This window comes from Geotrypetes seraphini, chromosome 16 (assembly GCF_902459505.1).
Source record: "Geotrypetes seraphini chromosome 16, aGeoSer1.1, whole genome shotgun sequence".
Taxonomy (NCBI): Eukaryota; Metazoa; Chordata; class Amphibia; order Gymnophiona; family Dermophiidae; genus Geotrypetes; species Geotrypetes seraphini.
The window spans coordinates 22,185,096-22,210,906 of NC_047099.1; the positions used below are offsets into that span (position 1 = coordinate 22,185,096).

At 44.6% G+C, this 25,811-nt stretch overlaps 1 protein-coding gene across 1 annotated transcript in view; it reads left to right on the forward strand.

Moving 5' to 3' along the window:
- Positions 1 to 24,965, forward strand: part of LOC117349910 (NXPE family member 3-like) — a 58,495-nt gene extending 33,530 nt beyond the window's left edge. Inside the window, exons 4-5 of the mRNA XM_033923626.1 lie at positions 9,703 to 9,915; positions 24,337 to 24,965. Coding sequence (XP_033779517.1) covers positions 9,703 to 9,915; positions 24,337 to 24,869 — 746 coding nt within the window. The 3' untranslated portion in view covers positions 24,870 to 24,965. The remainder of the gene's footprint in view (positions 1 to 9,702; positions 9,916 to 24,336) is intronic.
- The last annotated feature ends 846 nt before the right edge of the window (positions 24,966 to 25,811 follow it).

A 25,811-nucleotide genomic window follows, 5' to 3' on the forward strand; every position in this document is an offset into this window, starting at 1 on the left:
TGCTTCCCAGCGTCCCTTCTACTTCTACACCTTGCACGGGTCCTCGTAGTCCATTTAGAATTAAGTCCAGAATTGCATTTCCTTTCGTATTTTCCTTGACAAGTTGTTCCAGGAAGCAATCGCCTACAGCATCCAGGAACTTGGTCTCCCTACTGCAGCCGGAGGTGTCTAGGTTCCAGTTTAATCCCGGATAATTGAAGTCACCCATGATAACTGCATTGCCTCCCTTGCAGTTGCGTTTAATCATGTCCTTCATTTCTCCATCAATTTCTCCAGTCCGCCCTGGGGGTCGGTAGTAGATGCCGATCTTCGTTTCCGTTTCATTTATTCCCAGAATTTTGACCCATAGAGACTCTACCTTATTTTTCATTTCCATCGTGTTCTCTCCGGTAGACTCAATTCCCTCTTTGACATATAGGGCATTACCCCCACCTTTTTGACCTACTCTGTCTCTGCGATATAGCTTGTATCCCGGTAGCACAGTGTCCCAAATGTTTTCCTCATTCCACCATGTTTCCGTGATGCTGATGATGTCACCTAGGAAATTCCCATCAATACTCAACATAAGAACATAATAGCAGCCTTACTGGGTCAGACCAATGGTCCATCTAGCCCAATAGCCTGTCTTCACGGTGACCAATCCAGGTCACTAGTACCTGGCAAAAACCCAAAGAGTAGCAACATTCCATGCTATCGATCCAGGGCAAGCAGTGGCTCCCCCATGTTTGTCTCAATAGCAGAAAGATGCTGCTCCTTATGGACTTTTCCTCCAAGAAATTGTCCAAAACTATCTTAAAACCAGCTACACTACCTGCTCTTACCACAACATCTAGCAACATGTTCCAGAGCTTAAGTATTGTCTGAGTGAAAACATAGTTCTTCCTATTGGTTTTAAAGTATTTCCCTGTAACTTCATTGTGTGTCCCCTAGTCTATAATTTTTGATAGACTAAAAAATTGATCCATCCAGGATTTTGTAGACTTCAATCCTATCTCCCTTCAGCCGTCTCTTTTCCAAGCTGAAGAGTCCTAACCTCGTTAGTCTTTCCTCACATGAGAGGAGTTCCGTCCCCTTTATCATCTTGGTTGCTCTTCTTTGAACTTTTTCTAGTTCCGCTGTATCTTTCTTGAGATAAGGTGACCAGAACAGAACGCAATACTCCAGGTAAGGTTGCACCATGGAGTGATACAGAGGCAGTATACCATTCTTAATTGTTAACCATCCCTTTATAATAATTTCTAGCAACTTGTTTGCTTTTTTGGCCGCCACCACACATTGGGTAACCAGAAAGGGTTTTTTCACTCTCTGGAAACTCAAATCCATTAAATCTTATTTCAATACGTCAGCATTCAGAATCCTAGTGCAATCCCTCATACTAAGTCAACTTGACTACTGCAACATAGCCTATTTAGCAATCTCCCAAAAGAATATGTGATGTCTTCAAATAATGCAAAATGCTGTGGTCAGACTTATCTTCGGGCTGAAGAAATTCGATCACGTGATACCTTATTACCGGCAGTTGCACTGGCTGCCAACAGAAGCACGTGTAAAGTTTAAATTCGCCTGCCTCTGCTTCAAAGTACTATATGGACTAGCCCCCAAATACATAACGGACCTTTTCTCCTTTTCCACCAACAAATGTAAGAGAAGCACACATTCAAACTTCATTTCCCCTCCAATTAGAGGTTGCAAACTGAAAAAACACCATGATCACCTTCTTTCACTCCAAGCAGCCTTATGGGGTAAAGACCTAGATCAACTTCTTTCACCCACTACCTACGAGGAATTTAGGAAGCGCCTAAAAACACACCTGTTCCTGAAATACCTAAACAACTGGCCTGCTCTTCTCTCTCTCCTCAACATCGGTCCTCTTGATCTCCTACCCTTTTCCTCTCTCCCCTCTTGAGTCCGCATAGAACTTCATGGTTCTGTGATATATATAAACTGTTACTGTTATCATATGGTAATTTTCGCTGTATTTTTTTTTTAATTGCACGGCCTTCTCCTAACAGGCCCACTTGGAAATTTATTCCAATTTGTATACCTTATACTCTCGCTCAGCAATTTGTATATCTATAATTTTGCTTCCTTAAAGTTTCTGCACTCTGTATTTCCTCTGACTATCTGCACATTGTAACTCGCTGAATGTCCAGCTCTCTTGATTGTAAACCGCCTTGAAGTCGCAAGATTGTGGTGGTATAGAAGAATAAAGTTATTATTATTATTATTGGGTGGAAGATTTCATTGTATTGTCTACAATGAAACCAGGTTCTTTTTCTTGGCGCTGATCCCCAAGGTCATTCCTAGCATCTGGTAAGATTTGGGTTATTCATCCTAGTGTGGATCACTTTGCATTTGTCCACATTAAATTTCATCTGCAATAATAAAATCATTAAGCTAAATAATAATACATGCAGAAAGTGTTTCCTTCAAAATAAGACACTGTCTTATATTAATTTGGGGTCCAAAAACGCACTAGTGCTTATTTGGGGGATGTGTTATTTTTTTTTTGGTATACAATGATCATCTCTCACCCATCCCCTTGTGCAGCATCTTTCTATTCCTCCTCCCCTCCCGTGCAGCAGAACCCCAAAAACAATTTCATTGTGTTGCGTTAGATCTAATCTAAGCATAGTAACATAGTAACATAGTAGATGACGGCAGATAAAGACCCGAATGGTCCATCCAGTCTGCCCAACCTGATTCAATTTAAATTTTTTTTTTTTTTTTCCTTCTTAGCTATTTCTGGGCGAGAATCCAAAGCTCTACCCGGTACTGTGCCTGAGTTCCAACTGCCAAAATCTCCGTCAAGACCCACTCCAGCCCATCTACACCCTCCCAGCCATTGAAGCCCTCCCCAGCCCATCCTCCACCAAACGGCCATACACAGACACAGACCGTGCAAGTCTGCCCAGTTACTGGCCTAGTTCAATATTTAATATTATTTTCTGATTCTAAATCCTCTGTGTTCATCCCACGCTTCTTTGAACTCAGTCACAGTTTTACTCTCCACCACCTCTCTCGGGAGCGCATTCCAGGCATCCACCACCCTCTCCGTAAAGTAGAATTTCCTAACATTGCCCCTGAATCTACCACCCCTCAACCTCAAATTATGTCCTCTGGTTTTACCATTTTCCTTTCTCTGGAAAAGATTTTGTTCTACGTTAATACCCTTTAAGTATTTGAACGTCTGAATCATATCTCCCCTGTCTCTCCTTTCCTCTAGGGTATACATATTCAGGTCTTCCAGTCTCTCCTCATACGTCTTCTGGCGCAAGCCTCCTATCATTTTCGTCGCCCTCCTCTGGACCGCCTCAAGTCTTCTTACGTCTTTCGCCAGATACGGTCTCCAAAACTGAACACAATACTCCAAGTGGGGCCTCACCAATGACCTGTACAGGGGCATCAACACCTTCTTCCTTCTACTGACTACGCCTCTCTTTATACAGCCCAGAATCCTTCTGGCAGCAGCCACTGCCTTATCACACTGTTTTTTCACCTTTAGATCTTCGGACACTATCACCCCAAGGTCCCTCTCTCCGTCCGTGCATATCAGCTTCTCTCCTCCCAGCATATACGGTTCCTTCCTATTATTAATCCCCAAATGCATTACTCTGCATTTCTTTGCATTGAATTTTAGTTGCCAGGCATTAGACCATTCCTCTAACTTTTGCAGATCCTTTTTCATATTTTCCACTCCCTCTTCGGTGTCTACTCTGTTACAAATCTTGGTATCATCTGCAAAAAGGCACACTTTTCCTTCTAGCCCTTCAGCAATGTCACTTACATACATATTGAACAGGATTGGCCCCAGCACCGAACCCTGAGGGACTCCACTAGTCACCTTTCCTTCCTTCGAGCGACTTCCATTAACCACCACCCTCTGGCGTCTGTCCGATAGCCAGTTTCTGACCCAGTTCACCACTTTGGGTCCTAACTTCAGCCCTTCAAGTTTGTTCAACAGCCTCCTATGAGGAACTGTATCAAAGGCTTTGCTGAAATCCAAGTAAATTACATCTAGCATATGTCCTTGATCCAGCTCTCTGGTCACCCAATCAAAAAATTCAATCAGGTTCGTTTGGCACGATTTACCTTTTGTAAAGCCATGTTGCCTCGGATCCTGTAACCCATTAGATTCAAGGAAATACACTATCCTTTCTTTCAGCAACACTTCCATTATTTTTCCAACAACTGAAGTGAGGCTCACCGGCCTGTAGTTTCCTGCTTCATCCCTGTGACCACTTTTATGAATAGGGACCACATCCGCTCTCCTCCAATCCCCAGGAATCACTCCCGTCTCCAGAGATTTGTTGAACAAGTCTTTAATAGGACTCGCCAGAACCTCTCTGAGTTCCCTTAGTATCCTGGGATGGATCCCGTCTGGTCCCATCGCTTTGTCCACCTTCAGTTTTTCAAGTTGCTCATAAACACCCTCCTCCGTGAACGGCGCAGAATCTACTCCATTTTCTCGTGTAACTTTGCCGGACAATCTCGGTCCTTCTCCAGGATTTTCTTCTGTGAACACAGAACAGAAGTATTTGTTTAGCACATTTGCTTTCTCCTCATCACTCTCCACATATTTGTTCCCAGCATCTTTTAGCCTAGCAATTCCATTTTTTATCTTCCTCCTTTCACTAATATATCTGAAAAAATTTTTATCTCCCTTTTTTACATTTTTAGCCATTTGTTCTTCCGCCTGTGCCTTCGCTAAACGTATCTCTCTCTTGGCTTCTTTCAGTTTCACCCTGTAGTCCTTTCTGCTCTCCTCTTCTTGGGTTTTTTTATATTTCATGAACGCCAACTCTTTCGCCTTTATTTTCTCAGCCACTAGGTTGGAGAACCATATCGGCTTCCTTTTTCTCTTGTTTTTATTGATTTTCTTCACATAAAGGTCCGTAGCCATTTTTATCGCTCCTTTCAGCTTAGACCACTGTCTTTCCACTTCTCTTATGTCCTCCCATCCTAACAGCTCTTTCTTCAGGTACTTTCCCATTGCATTAAAGTCCGTACGTTTGAAATCTAGGACTTTAAGTATCGTGCGGCCGCTCTCCACTTTAGCCGTTATATCAAACCAAACCGTTTGATGATCGCTACTACCCAGGTGAGCACCCACTCGAACATTAGATATACTCTCTCCATTTGTGAGGACCAGATCCAATATCGCTTTTTCCCTTGTGGGTTCCGTCACCATTTGTCTGAGCAGAGCCTCTTGAAAGGCATCCACAATCTCCCTACTTCTTTCCGATTCCGCAGTCGGAACATTCCAGTCCGCATCCGGCAGGTTGAAATCTCCCAACAGCAGAACCTCCTCTTTCCTTCCAAACTTTTGGATATCCACAATCAGATCCTTATCAATTTGCTGCGATTGAGTCGGAGGTCTGTAGACTACACCCACGTAGATAGAAGTTCCATCTTCTCTTTTCAGAGCAATCCATATCGCTTCTTCCTCTCCCCAGGTCCCTTGCATTTCGGTCGCTTGGATATTGATCTTTACATAGAGAGCTACTCCTCCACCTTTATGACCATCTCTGTCCTTCCTAAAAAGATTATATCCCGGTATGTTTGCATCCCATCCATGTGATTCACTGAACCATGTCTCTGTGATAGCAACAATATCTAGATCTGCCTCTAATATTAGGGCTTGCAGATCATGAACTTTGTTGCTTAGACTGCGAGCATTTGTGGTCATCGCTTTCCAGCTATTTTTCAGCGATAATCTCCTTTTTCGTATGGATTTTTGTGTCGTTTCACTTTCCGCTGCAATACTAAGAAATGAGTTGCTGATATTGCTTTTGTTGCAGCCTTTACTACTATCACATCTTTTCTTTTGCCGGGGGTGGTCTCTACATACACCACCCCCACCTTCTAGTTTAAATGCCTAGAAAAATATTGTCTAAATTTCTCTGCAAGGTTTCTTTTTCCTGCTGTAGTAATATGTAGCCCATCAGTGCAATATAGCTTCTTGTCCTTCCATGTATTTCCCCATCCTCCTATGTACCTGAAGCCTTCTTGATGACACCAGGCTCTGAGCCATCTATTAAAGTCCTCTGTGTTTTTCATTCTTTGCTCTCCTTTTCCATATGCAGGCAGTATTTCAGAAAACGCTAAAGTCTTTACAAAAGGTTTCACGCCCTCACCAAGCTCCCGAAAAGCTTTCTGTGCTGCAAGTGTGGAGTTGTTGGCCAGGTCATTTGTTCCCAGATGGATAACAACATCAGTGTTAAAATCCTTAGTTTCTTCCTTAATTATAGTCAGTATTTGCCTGGAACTCCTGGTAGCTGAGGATCCTGGAAGACATTTCACTATTTTGGACTCCTCGCCCTGTGTTCCAAGGTTAATGCCTCTGATGATGGAATCTCCCAACAGTAATAGTTTTCTGTTTTTGGCTTTTTTATTTGTACTTAGGGTGCTCTTGTTCTCTTGAGTTTCTTTCATTGGTTCCAGTCCCACCTCCCTTCTGTTTTCCTGAGTATCGCAGTGCACTAGTGGAGCGAAGGAATTCTGTAGAGGTAATATTAGTGAAGGTGGATGTTTCTGTGTTACATGTCGCAGTCTTCCTGAGCCTACTGTGACCCATTTATTCCTGGGCTGTTTTATTCTTTGAGGTAGAGGTGGTAAGTTGGTATGATTTTGTGGAGTGATGGAAGCTGCTTTAATTGTATTCAATTCCTGTTTAAGTTTACAGAGCTCCTCCTTAATACTGGCAAGTTGAAGACAGATGGGGCAAGCCTTAAGCCTCCAAATAGTATGTCTTGGAATTAAAGCACCACAGTGATTGCATAGAATAAAGGTCATCTTGATTGGTTGTGAAGTCCTGATTATATGGGTCTCTATATATGAATAGTGGTCCCTGGGGTTGGTGGGACTATAAGTAAGACTACTAGTAAGGCAGAAATATAGGCTCTATACCACCTAAAACACAGTATTTTAAACAAAACTGCAGGAAGAAGAAATAAGATTTAACAGAGGAAAGAGAAGGATTTTTTTGTGCTTTTTTTATATTTTTTTTTTAGTAAGAAACAGGGAGGAGAAGAGAAATTAAGCAGATATAATGCTGAAAACCAGTGAAAAGCTGAAATATGAAATGCTGAAATATGAAAATCTGAGTAACTTAGCTTTTAGAAGTTCACAGGGCAGCCTTGTTTCAGCAATGTCCCAAAGATAATGCAATTAACCTTAGAAGTAAAACAGAGCCCCTCCCTTCTCCACCTAATCAGACACAATGTTTAAAAACTAGTGAGTCAGAAATATAGGCTCTATACCACCTAAAACACAGTTTTTTAAACAAAACTGCAGGTTCTATCAGTGCTACCCTAAAACACAGGATTTATAACAGGATTTTCCCTACTTTAGTCACCTTGAGCCACAGGCACCAGAAATATAGGCTCTATACCACCTAAAACACAGTTTTTTAAACAAAACTGCAGGTTCTATCAGTGCTACCCTAAAACACAGGATTTATAACAGGATTTTCCCTACTTTAGTCACCTTGAGCCACAGGCACCAGAAATATAGGCTCTATACCACCTAAAACACAGTTTTTTAAACAAAACTGCAGGTTCTATCAGTGCTACCCTAAAACACAGGATTTATAACAGGATTTTCCCTACTTTAGTCACCTTGAGCCACAGGCACCAGAAATATAGGCTCTATACCACCTAAAACACAGTATTTTAAACAAAACTGCAGGAAGAGGAAATAAGATTTAACAGAGGAAAGAGAAGGATTTTTTTGTGCTTTTTTTTATATTTTTTTTTTTAGTAAGAAACAGGGAGGAGAAGAGAAATTAAGCAGATATAATGCTGAAAACCAGTGAAAAGCTGAAATATGAAATGCTGAAATATGAAAATCTGAGTAACTTAGCTTTTAGAAGTTCACAGGGCAGCCTTGTTTCAGCAATCTTTGTTCTTGTATGCAAGCATTGTTCTTGTATGCCACATCTTCCCTCTAAAATAGAGCTTTAAATGGTTAACAAATAAACAAATTACAGATCATCCTTAAACAAACTGAATTTCAGATGTCATAACATTTCTGAAATAAAAAAGTCTTGAGATCTTTGTGGAACAGATGATACAAAGCCATTCCCCCCTGTGCAGCAGAACCCTGACGATCCCACCAACCCTGTGCAGCATCTTTCCATCTCTCCCTCCCATTCCCCGTGTAGCAGAAACCTGACTATCCTCCTTCCCTCTGCCGCATCACTGATGATGTCATCAGTGACACGGCAGCACAGGGAAGACCCCAGCGGGGAAGGCCGTGAAGCAGCCTGTTCACTGCTGCCGCCACTGCTGTTTGGAATGGAAGTAAGTCGGCCACAGGGTGGGAAGTTCGGCGGGGTTCTGCTGGGCGGGATGGGAAGGAGGGATGGAAAGATGCTGCGCAAGGGATGAGTGAGGGGGGAGGAAAGATACTAGGGGAGGGGGAAGAAAGCGCTGCCGCCGGCAAATCGGGGAGTGTTGGGGACATTAGGGAGGGGCTTCGGGGGTTGATCCAACTAGGGTTTATTTTTTGGGAAGGGCTTATATTAGGACCTACCCCAAAAATCATGCTATGGCTTATTTTCGGGGTAGGTCTTATTTTCAGGGACACACGGTAATATAAAAATAAAAGATTGTTTTTATTCTTTCATTATTATTATGATTTGACTTTGATAGAGTTTCGCATGTGCATCCTATGAGATGATTTACAACAGCGTCTACTTACTATGTGTACACACAGGTGTAGTAAGAGGGGAGCGAGGGGGGTGATCCACCCTGGGCACCATGTTGGTGGGGGTGCTGCCACCCCCTCTTCCTCTCTGCCCCTCCACCTCTTCCCACTCCTCCCCTCGCCGCATGCATGCCCCCTTCCCCCGTATCTCTAGTTCACCATCACAAGCAACAACTTCAATATGTTCCTCGTGACCACATCAGCTCTCCCGCTGGCGTCACTTCCGGGTGCCACGCATAGGGAGTAACATCGGAGGGAGAGCCACTGGGAGTTGTGAGGAGCATCCTGAAGTTGTTACTCGTGGTGATGAACAACTAGAGGTATGGGGGAAGGGACCATGGGGCGCACAGCGGGGGGGATCTGGGAAGAAGCGGAGGGTGGAGACAAGGGCGGGGGAGGGGCGCTTCTATACGAGTGTTATTCAAAAAGTTTCTGCACTTTCATATTTTGACGGAAAATGGTTGGGGCGGGAGAAGTAGTAAGAGGTGGTCAGGGGAGGCCCTATAATGAGGCCAACTGAGGTGGCGGCCTCAGGCAGTACTGTTGAGGGAGCGGCATCTTGCTGTCTCTGCCGCTCCCCTTCCCAGCATCAAACCCATTCACCGTTCTCCCCCCTAAAGGAATTTTTCCCCTCTATCTCTCCCCCCACCACCATATCTACCTTCAATTTGTCCTAAAAGTTGTGACTCGCTACCGCTGCCCGGCAACAACTTTTTGGGCAAATTGAAGGTACAGGCGTGGGGGAGGGAGGATAGGAGAATGTTGAAAGGGTTAAATGAAGGGGAACAGCAGCCCTTGTCCCATCCCCATTTTGGATGCTTAGCTAGATCATCCCTCGCCTCAGTGTTTAAAAAAGTAAAAATGCAGAAACTTTTTGACGATCCCTCATACGTACCATGACTGCAATGGTAAATTAATCCCAACAAATAAGGTAGCAAAACAGTGTGAAAAGTGATCCCCTGAACATTTCTTATTCAATTCTGCAATTCACAGATGAGCCGCTGCTACCTCTTTGCACGCCAGGGCTGCCGATGCCAGATCCATCTGGATTCTATTATAACAACACCTGGATATCTCGGGTCTGTTCCAGCAGAACGTTCCCCACACCGTCCAACGTCACCAAGTGCCTGAGTGGGAAAGTGGTGTATATGTTTGGAGACTCAACCCTGCGGCAGTGGTGGGCGTACCTTGAAAAATTTGTTCCCTGTAAGGCCGTGATTCCATCTCATTTCTCTCAGGAATAATATAGGCCTCCTGATATATGTCTGTATGGAAAAATAGGATCCTTTAAGTCATGTCTGTGTCCAAATGTTATGTGAGTCACTGCTCAGTTTACTGGTTATTCACCACATCTTTTATGCATTCATCTACTGCACAGAGAAAATGGCATACAAAGATCAGGCTGTGTTTTTTCTATCCTTTCAAGATTTTTATAAAGGCATTTATTTGATAGAAACATGATGGCAGATAAAGGCCAAATGGCCCATCCAGTCTGTCCATCAGCAGTGACCATTATCTCTCCTCTCTCTTCGAGGCTTTCTTAAATTCATACAGTCTCTGGTCGATAAGTCAATGAGGCCATCTGCACAATGCGCAGCGGCAGCGAAAAGGGCGAACAGAATGCTAGAAATGATTAAGAAGGGGATCACGAACAGATCGGAGAGGGTTATCATACCACTGTACCGGGCTATAGTACGCCCTCACCTGGTATACTGCGTCCAGCACTGGTCGCCATACATGAAGAAGGACACAGTACTACTCGAAAGGGATCCAGAGAAGAGTGACTAAAATGGTTAAGGGGTTGGAGGAGTTGCCAGTACAGTGAGAGATTAGAGAAGCTGGGCCTGTTCTCCCTTGAAAAGAGGAGACTGAGAGGGGACATGATCGAAACATTCAAGATAATGAAGGGAATAGACTAAGTGGATAAAGATAGGTTGTTCACCCTCTCCAAGGTAGAGAGAACGAGAGGGCACTCTCTGAAGTTAACGTAAGGAAGTTCTGCTTCACCCAGAGAGTGGTGGAGAACTGGAATGCTCTCCCGGAGTCTGTTATAAGGGATTCAAGCCAAGGTTGGACAATTCCTGCTGAACTGGAACGAACGCAGGTAGGGCTGGTCTCGGTTAGGGCACAAGTCTTCGACCTGGGGGCTGCCGCGTGGGCGGACTGCTGGGCGCGATGGACCACTGGTCTGACCCAGCAGCGGCAATTCTTATGTTCTTATGTTCCACCACCTCTTCCAGGAGACTGTTCCACGATTCTACCACCCTTTCTGTAAAAAAGTATTTCCTTAGATTACTCCTATCACCTCTTAACTTCATCCTATGCCATCTCATTCCAGAGCTTCCTTTCAAATGAAACTCAACTCATGCGCATTTACATCATGTAGGTATTTGAAAGTCTCTTATCATATTTCCCCTCTCCCTATTGGCTAAGGCTCTTAACATTTGCATCTCCTCTTCCTATAGGCTAAGGCTCTGTGCACCTGCATTGTGAGGTCATAGAGCTGCCCATCTGCAGTAACCATTATCTCTTTCTCTCTCCGAGAGAGCCCACGTGCCGATCCCAGGCCCTCTTGAATTCAGACACAGTTCCACGCATCTACAACCCTTTCTGTAAAAAAGTATTTCCTTAGATTACTCCTATCACCTCTTAACTTCATCCTATGCCATCTCATTCCAGAGCTTCCTTTCAAATGAAACTCAACTCATGCGCATTTACATCACGTAGGTATTTGAAAGTCTCTTATCATATTTCCCCTCTCCCTATTGGCTAAGGCTCTTAACATTTGCATCTCCTCTTCCTATAGGCTAAGGCTCTGTGCACCTGCATTGTGAGGTCATAGAGCTGCCCATCTGCAGTAACCATTATCTCTTTCTCTCTCCGAGAGAGCCCACGTGCCGATCCCAGGCCCTCTTGAATTCAGACACAGTTCCACGCATCTACCACCCTTTCTGTAAAAAAGTATTTCCTTAGATTACTCCTGAGCCTATCAGCACTTACCTTCATCCTATGCCCTCTCATTCCGGAGCTTCCTTTCAAATGAAACTCAATTCATGCGCATTTACATCACGTAGGTATTTAAACGTCTCTGTCATATCTCCCCTCTCCCGCCTTTCCTCCAAAGTATAAAGATTGAGACCTTTAAGTCTGACCCCATACGCCTTATGACGAAGACCAGTAACCATTTTAATAGCCGACTCCATCCTTTTTATATCTTCAGCCATTACTGCGTCTGGATTAACTCTGGTTATGGTGAAAGATGAGCTAAATGCAAAAACACACATACACCCAGGTTTGACTATCCTTTCTGGCAGAACTTTCTCTGAAATACAGTTTTATCATCCTCAGGTAGATTCTCATTGGTAAGGAGGGCATATAGCTTTTCCGTTTCATTTTATGCACATTTTCAGTGAGCTGCTGTACAACGTGAAACAGACAATTTAAACAGCCACAGTTATGCTTTTAAGTGCCCAAATCTATTTGTTAATATAACACTTATGTGGTCAGTTTCTGCTGCGAAAGGGTATCAGCAGTGGTGTAATAAGGTGGGGTAGGGGGCACATGCGCTGGCAAAGATTTAAAGAGGTACAAGGGGTGGGGAAGGAGGGTGTGATAGTGGCATTGGGGCACAAAAGGAAAAGGGGGTAGAGAAGAGGGCACGGAAGGTTTGGCATGGAAGGAATGATGGGGATAGAGAGGAAGGCACAGGGGACACCTCCATCCAGTATGCTTCCTACCCTGGCTAAGCCACTGGGTGTCGATATATTAATCAGTGGCGTAATAAAGGGGGTGGGGGCAGTCCGCCCTGGGTGCAGTCTTGGACATAAAGGTGGAGAGGAAGGAGAAATGGTGCATGATGGAGAGGGAGAAATGGACTTAAGGGTGGATGGGAAGGAGAGATGGTGCAGGGGGAGAGAGGGAGAAATGGACATATGGACGGATGGAGGGGAAGGAAAGATGGTGTATGGGGGGAGAGAGAGAAATGGACATAAGGGTGGAGGAGAAGGAGAGATGGTGCATGGGGAAAGAGGGAGAAATGGGCATATGGGTGGAGGGGAAGGAGAGATGGTGCACGGGGGAGAAGGAGAAATGGACATAAGGGTAGAGGAGAAGAAGAGATGGTGCATGGGGGAGAGGGAGAAATGGACATAAGGGTGGAGGAGAAGGAGAGATGGTGCATGGGGACAGAGGGAGAAATGGATATATGGATGAGAGGAAGGAGAGATGGTGCATGGGGAGAGAGGGAGAAATAGACATGGAGGAGGAGGAGGGAGAGAAGATGCATGGGGAGAGAGGAAGAGAGATCTTGGACCTAGGGAACAAGGGAAGAAGAGAGAGGGAGACTGTGACATGTTGGACATTGGGGTGTATGAGAGGAAGGAAGAGATAGCAGGTAGAGAGGGGAGAAAGAGGGATATGTTGCATCCCAGAGCAGAAGGGAATAATGAATAGATGCAGGACAATGGGAGTGAGGGATGGGAGAGGGCAGGAGGTAAGAAAGAAGGGAGAGGATGATGTCAAGTTAGGAGGGCAGAGAAGGGAGGAAGAGGGAGCAGATGTTGGGCTAGAAGGATAGAGGGAGGAAATTTTTCAACCCTCCCCAGTCACCGGCACTATTTGAGCAGCTGATTCTTATTTGCTCTGAATTCAAGAGGCCTGGGATAGGCACGTGGGATCTCTCGGAGAGAGAAAGAGATAATGGTTACTGTACATGGGCAGATTAGATGGGCCATTTGGCCTTTATCTGCCATCATGTTACAATGTTTCTATACCCATAACGTTCTATGACCTCACAATGCAGGTGTAAAGAGCCTTGGCCTATAGGAAGAGGAGATGCAAATGTTTAAGAGCCTTAGCCAATAGGAAGAGGAGGAGATAGTGGATATTGCGGATGGGCTGACTAGATGGGCCATTTGGCCTTTATCTGTCATCATGTTTCTATGTTTCTAAATGCTGGCTGCGTTGAATCGGATTCTTTTGGACTGTCTGCCATTAAGCTAAAGTTAAGCTACAAACAATACATCTAAAGAGAAGTTTTCTCTACTATACCAGATGGTTTTGTTTAAAGCTTTTGGACTATGGATTTCACAAATTTTTTTTTTTTTCTGAAAGTGGATAAGAAAGGGTACGTTAAGTAAATGTTTGCTGCCATTAAACACTGGTGTTTGACTAGAAAATCCTATATAATAAAAGACTAAGCGCACATGCGCACTTAGGATTTCGTGTTCCCTGCCGCTGTGGTGTGTGATCCGTGGCCGCCAATCCGGCGGCAGGGAACATTCTGGCTACTCCCCTCCTCCTGCCCTCACTCACCATGAAAGCCAGGCAAGCTCTCTCCCTGCCCGCGTCCTCAGCAGGGAACACACCTCCCGCTCTAACTCGCCGCCGCCGCCGCCGCTGCTGTTGATCCTCCTGCAAAGAGCAGCCTGCGATGGTGGCCGCTTTAGCGAACCTCGCAGGCCACTCTCCAACCTCGGTAGCACGTTTCCTCTGATGCACGGGATCGCGTCAGAGGGAACGTGCTACCGAGTTGGAGAGCGGCCTGCGAGGTTCGCTAAAGCCGGACACCATCGCAGGCTGCTCTTTACAGGAGGATCAGCCACCACGGGGATCGTGAGAGGAGCCTCCGGTACTTTGAAACTTGAAAAAAAACCTTCAGCCACAGCAGGCCAGCCCGTGGGAAGGGAACAGGGAGGGGCCGAACGGAGCAGGCCAGATCGCATTAAGAGAAGGGAGGGGCCAAACGGAGCAGGACAGCTCACGGTAAGAGAAGGGAATGGGGGGTGGGGAAAATGCTGCTACTGCTTCAGCAGGGACCTGGAGGGGAAGTGAAATACCGCTGCTACTTCTGCAAAGGAAAGTGGGGGGGGGGGATAGAAGGGAATGGGGGGGTGGGGGAAAATGCTGCTACTACTTCACAGGGACCTGGAGGGGAAGGGAAATACAGCTGCTGCTTCTGCAAAGGAAAGTGGGGGGGGGGGGGGAGAGACAGAAAGAAATACAGACAGACAAAGGAGGCCAGGGAGAGAAACAGACAGAAATAAAGACAGACAGGAGACCAAAGAGACAGACAGAAAGAAAGACAGACAGACAAAGGGTGCCAGGGAGAGAAAGAGAAAAATAACAGGAGGGAGAGAGACAGAAAGAAAGGAAGAAAGAGACAGGAGCAGGGAGAGAGACATAAATAAAGAAAGACAAGACAGGCATATATTCTAGCACCCATTAATGTAACGGGCATAAACACTAGTAAAATATAAAAACAGGGGGAATTTTCAGCAAGTGACTGATAAGGGGAGAGCTGAAAAGTTTTTCTGACCGCCCAAGTCTCAGGCTTTTCCCACCCTGCTGAAGATATTTCAGAATATGCATATATACCCATATCGCATAAAAAATCACATCTCAAATTAGGGTTGCCAGATTTTCCAATCAGAAAATCCAGACCCCTAGACCTGCCCTCAGTCCCGCCCATCCCTGCCCTGTAATACCCTAGTCCCTCCCCCAGTTCCTGCCTGATGCGATTTGAGGAGCTATTCAAAACCCGGACAAAGTGTCAGGTTTTGAAAAGCTGTCCTGACCCCCAGACATGTCCTCAAAAGCAGGACATATCTGGGGAAATCCGGGCGTCTGGTAACCCTACCTCAAATCCCCTTCTCTACCCATTGCAGCTCTTTGTAAATCTTGGGTCAAATTTGACACGGTGACAAAATTCATCACTGTTCCCGTCCCCACGGATAACTGCGGGAAACCATCTTCATGTCATTCTTTAAGGAAAGAGGGAAGAATCAGAGTATGAATGGCCACAACCACCGACCCGCAAGCTTTGCTTTGAAGAATGCTGGTGTAGAAGGACTGAGGTTGAGATAGACACTACAGAATGACAGTCTCTGGTATCCAGAGCAGATATTGTGATGTCATAATGCCTCATTCCACCAGTGCCTAAGAACCAATCACATCAGTGATGTCACAATGGCTTCATTATCCTTGGCTAACATAAGAATCAGAGTATGAATGGCCACAACCACTGACCCGCAAGCTTTGCTTTGAATAATGCTGGTGTAGAAGGACAGAGGATGAAATAGACACTAGAAAATGACATGGGTTTATTTCCTGCGGTTATCCGCGGGGACAGGAACGGTGATGAATTTTGTCACCGTGTCATTCTCTATATGGCTCTTTGCTTTAAAAAGGTTGCTAACCCCTGCTCTAGTCAGGTCTTTTCTCATACGACTTTTGGCATAAACTACATACCATTTGTGTCACTTTCCTCTGAACTGCTTCCAAATCGTTTTATGGCCTCTACTGCTGATTATCCCCTCAGAAAGCCCAACTAAAAAGTGTGCAACATAGAGGTGGAACCCCCAGGTTATGTGAATGTCGGCAATATTCAGTGCTGTCATCCACATAGCTAAGCAGCCTGATTTAGGATACCTCAAAAGCATAACAACCCAACCCCAACCACCCCCAACCCCTCAACTATGCCCCCTTACCCTCTCCTAGCTCACAAATCCCCCTAATCCCCCCAATGTATAGGTAGGTCCCTTGGGCCTACCTTTGTCCCTGATGGTCCAGCGGGGGTCGGTGGAGGCATAGCCCCCTCACTCCTGCCCCTTGTACTTTCCTGTTATATCGCGAGCTGCTGCAAGAGGTCACGGCAGCCATTTTGATGAACTGCTGCAAGGGGCAGAAGCGTTTCTGCTCCCATCAACCCCTGCTAGACCACCAGGGACAAAGAAAGGCCCAGGGGGGCCTACCTACATATTGTGGGGATTGAGGAGGGTTGTAAGCCTGGAAGGGGGGCCTACCTACACATGGGGGAGCCTACCTACACATGGGGGAGGCCTTCCAGCGGGGTTGTCACAGGCTGGGGGAGGAAGAAATGGTCAGGGAAGTCAGGAAAGGGGGTTGGGAGCAGGGTTTGCTTTTTTATGCAGGCGTGGCCCAATATTCAGCCGGGGCCGTATAACTCTTATGCGGTCCTGGCTCAATATCATCCGGGACTGCATAAGGTCTGGAAGGCCAGCCTGTCCCAAAAATCCCACAGTATTCAATGTCAGTGTCTGGACATAGTCTGACGCTGAATATCAGGGGATAATGTAGCCAGCAATGATCAGTGTTTTAAGAAAGTGTTGACCGAAGCTGGCCCAAATATTGGGGGAATACTCCTCCGACACTATCACCCCAAGGTCTCTCTCTCTGTCTGTGCATATCAATCTCTCACCTCCTAAGGATTGGCTCCCTGGGATTTCTCCTCCCCACGTACATCATTCTGCACTTCACATTACAATTCAACTGCAAAACACAATTTTTGCAGATCACTTTGCATGTTGTCCACTCCCTCAGGGGTATCCATTCTGTTACAAATCTGGACGTCATCCTCAAAAAGGCAAACTTTACCTTCTAACCTTAAAGCAATGTTGCCCACAAATATATTGAATAGATTCAGCTCCATTCCTTGAGGCACTTCATTGCTCTTCTTTTTCCCTTCCAGTGAATTCCATTAACGACCACTCTGTGAAGTCCATCGGTCAACCAATTTCTAGTCCCATTTACCATTCTGAAGCCTAACCAGTTTATTTATGAGCCTTCAATGAGAAACTGTATCAGACTTTGCTGAAATCCAAATAGACTATATCAAATGAGTTTCAAGTTTATTAAGTTTTTATATACCGCCTATCAAGCTTTTCTAAGTGGTTTTACAATCAGGTACTCAAGTATTTTTCCTATCTGTCCCGGTGGGCTCACAATCTGTCTAATGTATCTGGGCTATGGAGAACTGAGTGACTTCCCAGGGTCACAAGGAGCAGTGTGGGGTTTGAACCAATGACCCCAGGGTGCTGAGGCTGTAGCTCCAACCAATCCGCCACACATTCATTGATCCAGTTCTCTAGCCACTCAATACAAAAAATCAATCAGATTTGTTTGGCAGGATTTTCCTTTGGTAAAAATCCATGTTGCCTCTGATCTTGTAACCCATTAGATTCCATGAAATCCACTATCCTTTCTTTCAGCAGTGCTTCCATTACTTTTCCAACCACTGGAAAACTTACTGGTCTGTAGTTTCCCACTTCTTCCCTGTCTCCACTTTCTCCAATCCTAAGGAAGCTCTCCCATCTCCAAAGATTTATTAAACTTGGAAACTTCTAATCCCAAAAAAATGAGAGACAGTGAAGGAGAAAAGAGATACAGAAGAAGGAGATGTATGAAGTGTTTCCCCAATGATAAGAGGGCGGTTTGAAAAGTTAAAGAAATATTTTTTAAAATTTGACAAAACCTATTTTTCAGATGGGATAGAAAACCTGGACTCTCACAGGCCACAAAGAACATAAGCATTGCCTCTGCCGGGTCAGGCCAGGGGTCCATCATGCCCAGCAGTTCGCTCCCGCGGCAGCATGACCTATAAGTGATCTTTTACCTAAACCTTTCATTCCCTAATCATTTATTATTCTGTATAGTAACCCTCTATTTATACCCTTCAATCCCCTTCTCCTTCAGGAAATCATCCAATCCCCTTTTGAAGCCCAATATCGTACTCTATCCTACCACCTCCTCTGGAACCACATTCCAGGTGTCGACCACCCTCTGCGTGAAGAAGAACTTCCTAGCATTTGTTCTGAATCCGTCTCCTTTCAATTTTTCTGAGTGCCCTTTTGTTTTTGTTTTCCCCGCTAGTCTGAAGAATCTGTCCCTCTCCACCTTCTCTATGCCTTTCATGATCTTATAAGTCTCTGTCATGTCCCCTCTAAGTCTCTGCTTTTCTAGGGAAAAGAGCCCTAGCTTCTCTAGCCTTTCAGCATATGAAAGGTTTTCCATGCCTTTTATTATCCTTGTTGCTCTTTTCTGGACCCTCTTGAGCATCGCTATATCCTTCTTAAGGTACGGCAACCAGTATTGGACGCAGTACTCCAGATGCGGGCGCACCATCGCCCGATACAGTGGCAGGATAACTTCCTTCATTCTGGTAGTGATACCTTTTTTGATAATGCCCAACATTCTGTTTGCCTTCTTTGTGGCCGCTGCGCAAAGGAGGCTATGTTGAGAAATATACATGTTTACACATTTCAGCTATTCAAGACCCATCAGGACAATTAGTAAGAACCAGACCGTTGATTTCCTCCCAATTTGAAAAATTTTATACTGCCCTATATCATTCTGAGTCTTCGGCCCCTGATTCGGACATAGATTCTTTTCTTGCTTCTTTAAATCATCCGACTATATCGGAATCTATTAAAACAAAACTAGATGCTCCTATAACTACAAATGAGATTGAGACTGCTATATCTTCCTTACCCGCTGGGAAAGCCCCTGGACCAGATGGTTTTACTGGTGAGTTTTTTAAAAGTTTCCGAGCTCTCTTGGCACCTCAACTTCTAACATATTATGATTTCCTCCACTCCACTCCGGACAAACAATTTAACTTCACTGAGGCCACCATTGTAGTTATTCCCAAGCCAGATAGGGATGCTACTATGGTTAAAAATTTTCGTCCTATCTCTCTCCTCAATTTGGATTACAAAATCATGGCGAAAATTCTATCACTAAGACTTAACACAGTGATCCCAACCCTCGTACATAAAGATCAAACAGGATTCATCAAACAAAGATATATAGGAGATAATATACGTTTATTTCATCATATAAATGCTCACGCTAAAACAATGTCGGAGCCTGTGATTGGCCTGGCCATCGATGCTGAAAAGGCCTTTGACCGAGTGGAGTGGCCTTTCTTATTCCGAGTACTGAAATGGTACAACTTTGGTTCCTTTTTCACAAATTGGATAGAAACATTATATCGTCAACCCACGGCCCGTATCCTGATTAATAACTCTCTCTCTAATAGATTTTCCCTTTACAGAGGTACCCGTCAAGGCTGTCCCCTTTCACCATTATTATTTGATCTAGCATTGGAACCTTTATTATCTGCTATCCGACAGTGTTCCCTAATAAAAGGTATTCCCTCATCCAATCGAGACATTAAATTGGCAGCTTATGCCGATGACGTTCTCCTCTTTCTCAGAGATCCCCTTTTCTCTCTACCCCATCTCATTCACATAGTTTCCCAATATTCTCGTCTCTCGGGATACTCTGTCAACTGGGAGAAGTCGGAGATCTTTCCTCTCAATGACCATATTTCCTTCTCAGATCTAGCTCACTTCTCTTTTCCATGGTCACAAGGAGCTGTGAAATATTTGGGAATCCTAATTCATAAAGATCCAGATCATGCTCAGGATCTTAACATAGCCAAAATCAAAAATTTAATTTTAAATACTACAACGCGTTGGTCTCCGCTTTATCTGTCCTGGTGGGGTAGAATAGCCTCCATTAAAATGACTCTGGCTCCACAAATTAATTACATTCTTTCTATGCTTCCCCTTTTATGCCGGAAAAAATTCTTTCATTGGCTTAATATGAAAATTTCTGAATTTATTTGGAACAAGAAAATACCTCGTATTGCTCTCGCCAAGCTGAAGGCCTCTAAGATTAATGGCGGCCTAAATCTACCAGATTTTTACTACTATTACATTGCATCATTAGCCAAATATGGAGCTCAATGGATAGTTGACTCGAACCCTCAAGATCAACCAGCATGGTTCGAAATGGAACGCTTTTTATGTACACCACTACACGTCTCGTGCTTTCTTACAGTGTCAATACCTAGACACTTGAGAAGGTATTCTTTATTATGTGCAACGCAACATGCTTTACGCCTATTAGATGCAGCGGCTGAAATTCACGCTGATGAAGGCCCACTCATGTCCCTTTGGAATAACTCTAAAATTCAGATCAATGGAAGATCCCTCTCATGGAAAAGGTGGCAGCGGGCGGGTGTGTGGTTTGTTCATCAATTGATCTCCTCTAATTCTTTTGTCCCCTTTGATATTTTCCGTTCCACATACTCACTCCCATCCTCTGTACGATCACAATGGCTTATGCTTACTGGAATATTAGATAATATACATACACGCCCTGATTTTATGACCTCTATTCATACTGTTCGTCATTGGTCTACTCTGGCTTTACTGAAGGGTAAGGCAATATCTCTTTTTTATGGTATACTAAGAGATCACTTCTTCACTTTTTCAACTCAATCTATGAACCATTGGGACTCTATTTTGAAAACCACGCTTTCTGAAATAGATTGGGAACTCTTCTGGTCTTCCACAAATCGTCCTCTTTTATCATCCAGAGTTTCACAATCAATGTACTTTGTTATGTGGAATGCAATATGGACTCCATATCGTAAGTGGAAAGCGAATCTACAACAAGATTCTACCTGTTGGAACTGTCTGAAAGCACCCGGAACTCTCGATCACATGCTTTTCCACTGCAATATGGTTCATTCCTTTTGGCTTCGTATTTGGGATACCATAAAATCTATCACTAAATGTTCAGAAGTGATCTCCATGGATATTATAATTCTTCGTTCTCAACACCCATGTTTTGCACAATCAAATTGCCCGCCTAAACTCATTGACACCATGTTCGTGACAGCTCTAATGCATATTCTGAAAAACTGGAAATCATCCTCATTGCTAGACTACACTTTTTGGTGGAACTCCTTAAGTATGTACCATAAATTTGAATCTTATGCATATGAAAAGAAATTGTTTTCTCGATCTTCCACAAATTTGACACGAAACAAATCACCTTGGACATTCCTAGATTCATATGTTCGTTCTGCTCTATAGACACTTCTGCCTCTCTCTTTCTCTCTCTATATCTCTCTCTATTTCTCATTCTCTTTCTCTTCCTTTATATTTCTCTCTCTTTCTCTTATCCCTCCTGCTTCTCTGTCTTCTTCTATTCCTTTTCTAAGCAGTTCCAGATACTCTGGATCCTTCTCATTAATCTAGTTTTATTCAAATGATTGTAGATACGAATATTTGATACATGATTTTTATTATGATCTATATGTTTGAACTGCTTTCTGTTTATAATTCCTATAATATTCAATAAAACCATTGAGAAATATAGATTTCTTTTTTTTAATATTTAACTTATTTTTATTTTACTAAACTTTTCAAACCACCCTCATATATGACCTCAGGATAGAAAGATTACTTCAAAGCAGTATACCATACCCCCGCAATATTCAGCCAGTGGCAGTCAGTGTTTTCAAAGGCACTGGCTGAATTTGACTGAGATATTTGATGTCAGGCCTAATCCAGGTGGCCACAAAACCTCCACATGTTCCTTCTGAGCTTGGACAGAAACAATGCTTTCTGCTTCTGTTATCCCAAAGCTTTTTCTTAAAATACGTAGCCTGCATGGACACATCACAGAACTGACTTCTGACCCATTGTGAAAGGCTGGCTGCAAGAAGCCCTTCACAGAGTAAATAGCAACCCTGTTACAGTTCTCAAATTCAAGTGGTTTATTTTATCAAAGAAATGCAGTCAAGTACAGAAGGCAATAAAATAAGGTTAGTAATTCAATAGGTCATAACAGGGGAGGAAGTTCTTATGCTTGTAGCTAGATTACAAGGCGCAGAATGTTTCTCTCTAACCCTACACTCTTCCACAGGATTCTTTTATCTACTCTGTCTGCCGTAACACAGGATAGCACACGGATTCTTAGGGTGTGCCAGGTGACCCTAGAGGACCAATCAAATTCAGCCTAGCAGGGGCTTTTTTCATGCAGTGGAATAATGAATAATGATCTTGTACAAGGTCCTCGGTTGACCGCAAGACGGGCCAAAGATGATAAGAGCCATAAAGCACAGTTCACACCCATGATGAGAAACCAGCTCTCCTCCACATTCACATGGCAACGGACATCCAGAGATAATGAATGTCCTTGCCTATACGCACACAGATCTTGTAAACACATCCAGAATGCTTCAGGGTAGCAAAGATGGTTATTGGCCTAACACGGCTCTAGTTTCCTGTCTCTAACTTCCTCTATCTATATTACTAAATTAGGTATGTTATGTACTCATTACTTTAGTGTTTTGCAACAGGGTACTATACTTTTTGCAACCTATTCTTTATATTTTATATACTACTAGTCATTAAGCCCGTTACATTAACGGGTGCTAGAATACTGTTCACCCTCTATGTTGCCCCTTCCATTCACTGCCCTGTCTTCTCTTTCCATCCAGTGTGCGCCCCCTCTCTCTCTCTGTCCCATATGGCCTCTCTCCATCTCCTCTTTCCTTTTCCCTTGGTCTGGCATACCTTCCTCCTTCTCTCCATGCCCTGCCATCTGTTCTTCCCTCCAAGCCACTCTCCCCTGTGCTCACTTTCCTCCTTCAACTACTTCATCAGGCAACAGCAGCATTCACAATTCATTGCTGTTGCTGGCTTCAGGTATTCCTCTCTGGCGGATCTTGTGTTCATGAAGTAGGCAGGACCCGCCAGAGAGGAAGGCCTGAAGCCGCAACAGCAGCGAATTGTAAACGCTGCTGCTACCTGAAGCACCCGAGGCAGACGGTTCTCTCCCCTCCCAGCCCAACCCCCGCTGACTTTGCGACCCTCCCGGCGAGATGACTTTAATAACAAACCTCCCTCCAGCGTTGGCAGCCACAGCACGCTAAACAGGCTGGTTCGCGGCTTTCTTCTGCAGTTGAGTCTATCTGTCGCATTATTGATGACATCATTAGTGACGCGGCAGAGGGACTCAACTGCAGGAGAAAGTCGCGAAGCAGCCTGTTTAACGTGCTGCGACTGCCAACGCTGGAGGGAGGTTTGTGTTGAAGCGATATGTGTCTATGTGTCTTCTATGTGTCTCTTCCCCTGCAGTACCTTTGCAGCACTTTGCTGCGGCGCATCCTCCCATCCTGAGTCTGTTTCTCCCGCTTTGTGTAGCCGCCGCATACACACTCTGGCCACGGACCTACGGATCAGGGATTACAGATCACGCAGGTCTGAGTGCGCATGCGCTGCTAGCGTTTTATTATATAGGATTCTACAGATCAGCAGCTTAGTTGCACACATAACTTTATACCTTAACCTTGACCATTTCCCTATCTTATTTGTGCCTATATGGGGTTGCCAGATTTTCCAATCTCCTAGACCCACCCCCCAGGCCCACCCATCCCCGCCCTGTAATGCCCTAGCCCCGCCCCCTGCTCCCTGCCCGACACGATTTGAGGAGGCTTTTCAAAACCCGGACAAAGTGCCAGATTTTGAAAAGCTGTCCGGGGAAATCCGGATGTCTGGTAAACCTATGCATATAGCACTTCTATCCTAGAACATTTCATCCGACTTCTATTTATTGAGTTTCATTATTTTTACATTTACAAAGAAACTACGGGGGTGACAATTAAGCGAATGTGCTTTTACTGGACATCCTCTGTTCATGGTTTACATCAATTACTCCCTGCAGGTCAAATTCCTCTTTGTCAGTTTCAGCATGTTCCAGCCTCAGCCAGTTAGTGTCTGACCTTGCTGTTTGAGTCTCATTGTCAGTGTCTCTCTTGTTATTGTTTTTTTCTGCATGTAGCCAGATCACACCCTTTTCCTGCACTTTAGGCTGCACACAATATCTCATATTGATCAGGGCCACCATTCAAGTGACCACCTAGGCCACCTTGCTCAATTGCTCAGGCCTCGGCCTACTCACACTAACAAGTCATCATGATCTAAGACTGTAATACTGACGGTAACACTGGGTAACTTTCTTTTATAGCTCTAAAGACGATTGATTTACATGTGCCGCATGAGATGGGCCCTATACTGGCCACAGACGCAGAAAACAACTACCTAATTCAGTGGAGGGGGCATGGAAAGCCATTGAGGATGACCAAGATCAGAGTGGCAGACCTCCACTACATGGCAAATGACATTAATGGGATAGGTGGGGGACCTCAAGTGGTGATTGTCTTCAACATCTGGGCCCATTTTACCTACTTGCCTGTGGACATGTACATCCAGAGGGTGCAGAGAATCCGTAAGGCGGTGGTAGATCTCTTGTACAGGAGCCCTCAGACCACTGTTATCATCAAGTCAGCAAACACGGGATACAAATATTTGGACGTCAATGACTGGATCAGCTTGCAGCTGGACATCATCTTAAGAAGGATGTTCTCAGGGATCCCAGTGGCCATTGTTGATGCATGGCAGATGACATCCTGTCATTACTTTCCCAAAATCATCCACCCCTGGGAGAAAATTATTCAGAATGAAGTAGACATTCTTCTCTCTTTTATCTGTCCCTCCTAAGTCAGGCACCTGAGAGCATGCCCTGTGCTTTCTTCTTGATAAATTATTTCAAGCAATCCAAAGAGAGGCCAGAGAATCCCTGCAAGTTAGACAATATTATTGCAGTACAGTGATGAATGTAATGTTTTCTTTGGATAGGATTATCATAAGAGCTATAAAGCACAGTTCACACCCATGACGAGAAACCAGCTCTCCTCCACATTCACATGGCAACGGACATCCAGAGATAATGAATGTCCTTGCCTATACGCACACAGATCTTGTAAACACATCCAGAATGCTTCAGGGTAGCAAAGATGGTTATTGGCCTAACACGGCTCTAGTTTCCTGTTTCTAACTTCCTCTATCTATATTACTAAATTAGGTATGTTATGTACTCATTACTTTAGTGTTTTGCAACACGGTACTATACTTTTTGCAACCTATTCTTTATATTTTATATACTACTAGTCATTAAGCCCGTTACATTAACGGGTGCTAGAATACTGTTCACCCTCTATGTTGCCCCTTCCATTCACTGCCCTGTCTTCTCTTTCCATCCAGTGTGCGCCCCCTCTCTCTCTGTCCCATATGGCCTCTCTCCATCTCCTCTTTCCTTTTCCCTTGGTCTGGCATACCTTCCTCCTTCCCTCCATGCCGTGTCATCTGTTCTTCCCTCCAAGCCACTCTCCCCTGTGCTCACTTTCCTCCTTCAACTACTTCATCAGGCAACAGCAGCATTCACAATTCATTGCTGTTGCTGGCTTCAGGTATTCCTCTCTGGCGGGTCCTGTGTTCATGAAGTATGCAGGACCCGCCAGAGAGGAAGGCCTGAAGCCGCAACAGCAGCGAATTGTAAACGCTGCTGCTACCTGAAGCACCCGAGGCAGACGGTTCTCTCCCCTCCCAGCCCAACCCCCGCTGACTTTGCGACCCTCCCGGCGAGATGACTTTAATAGCAAA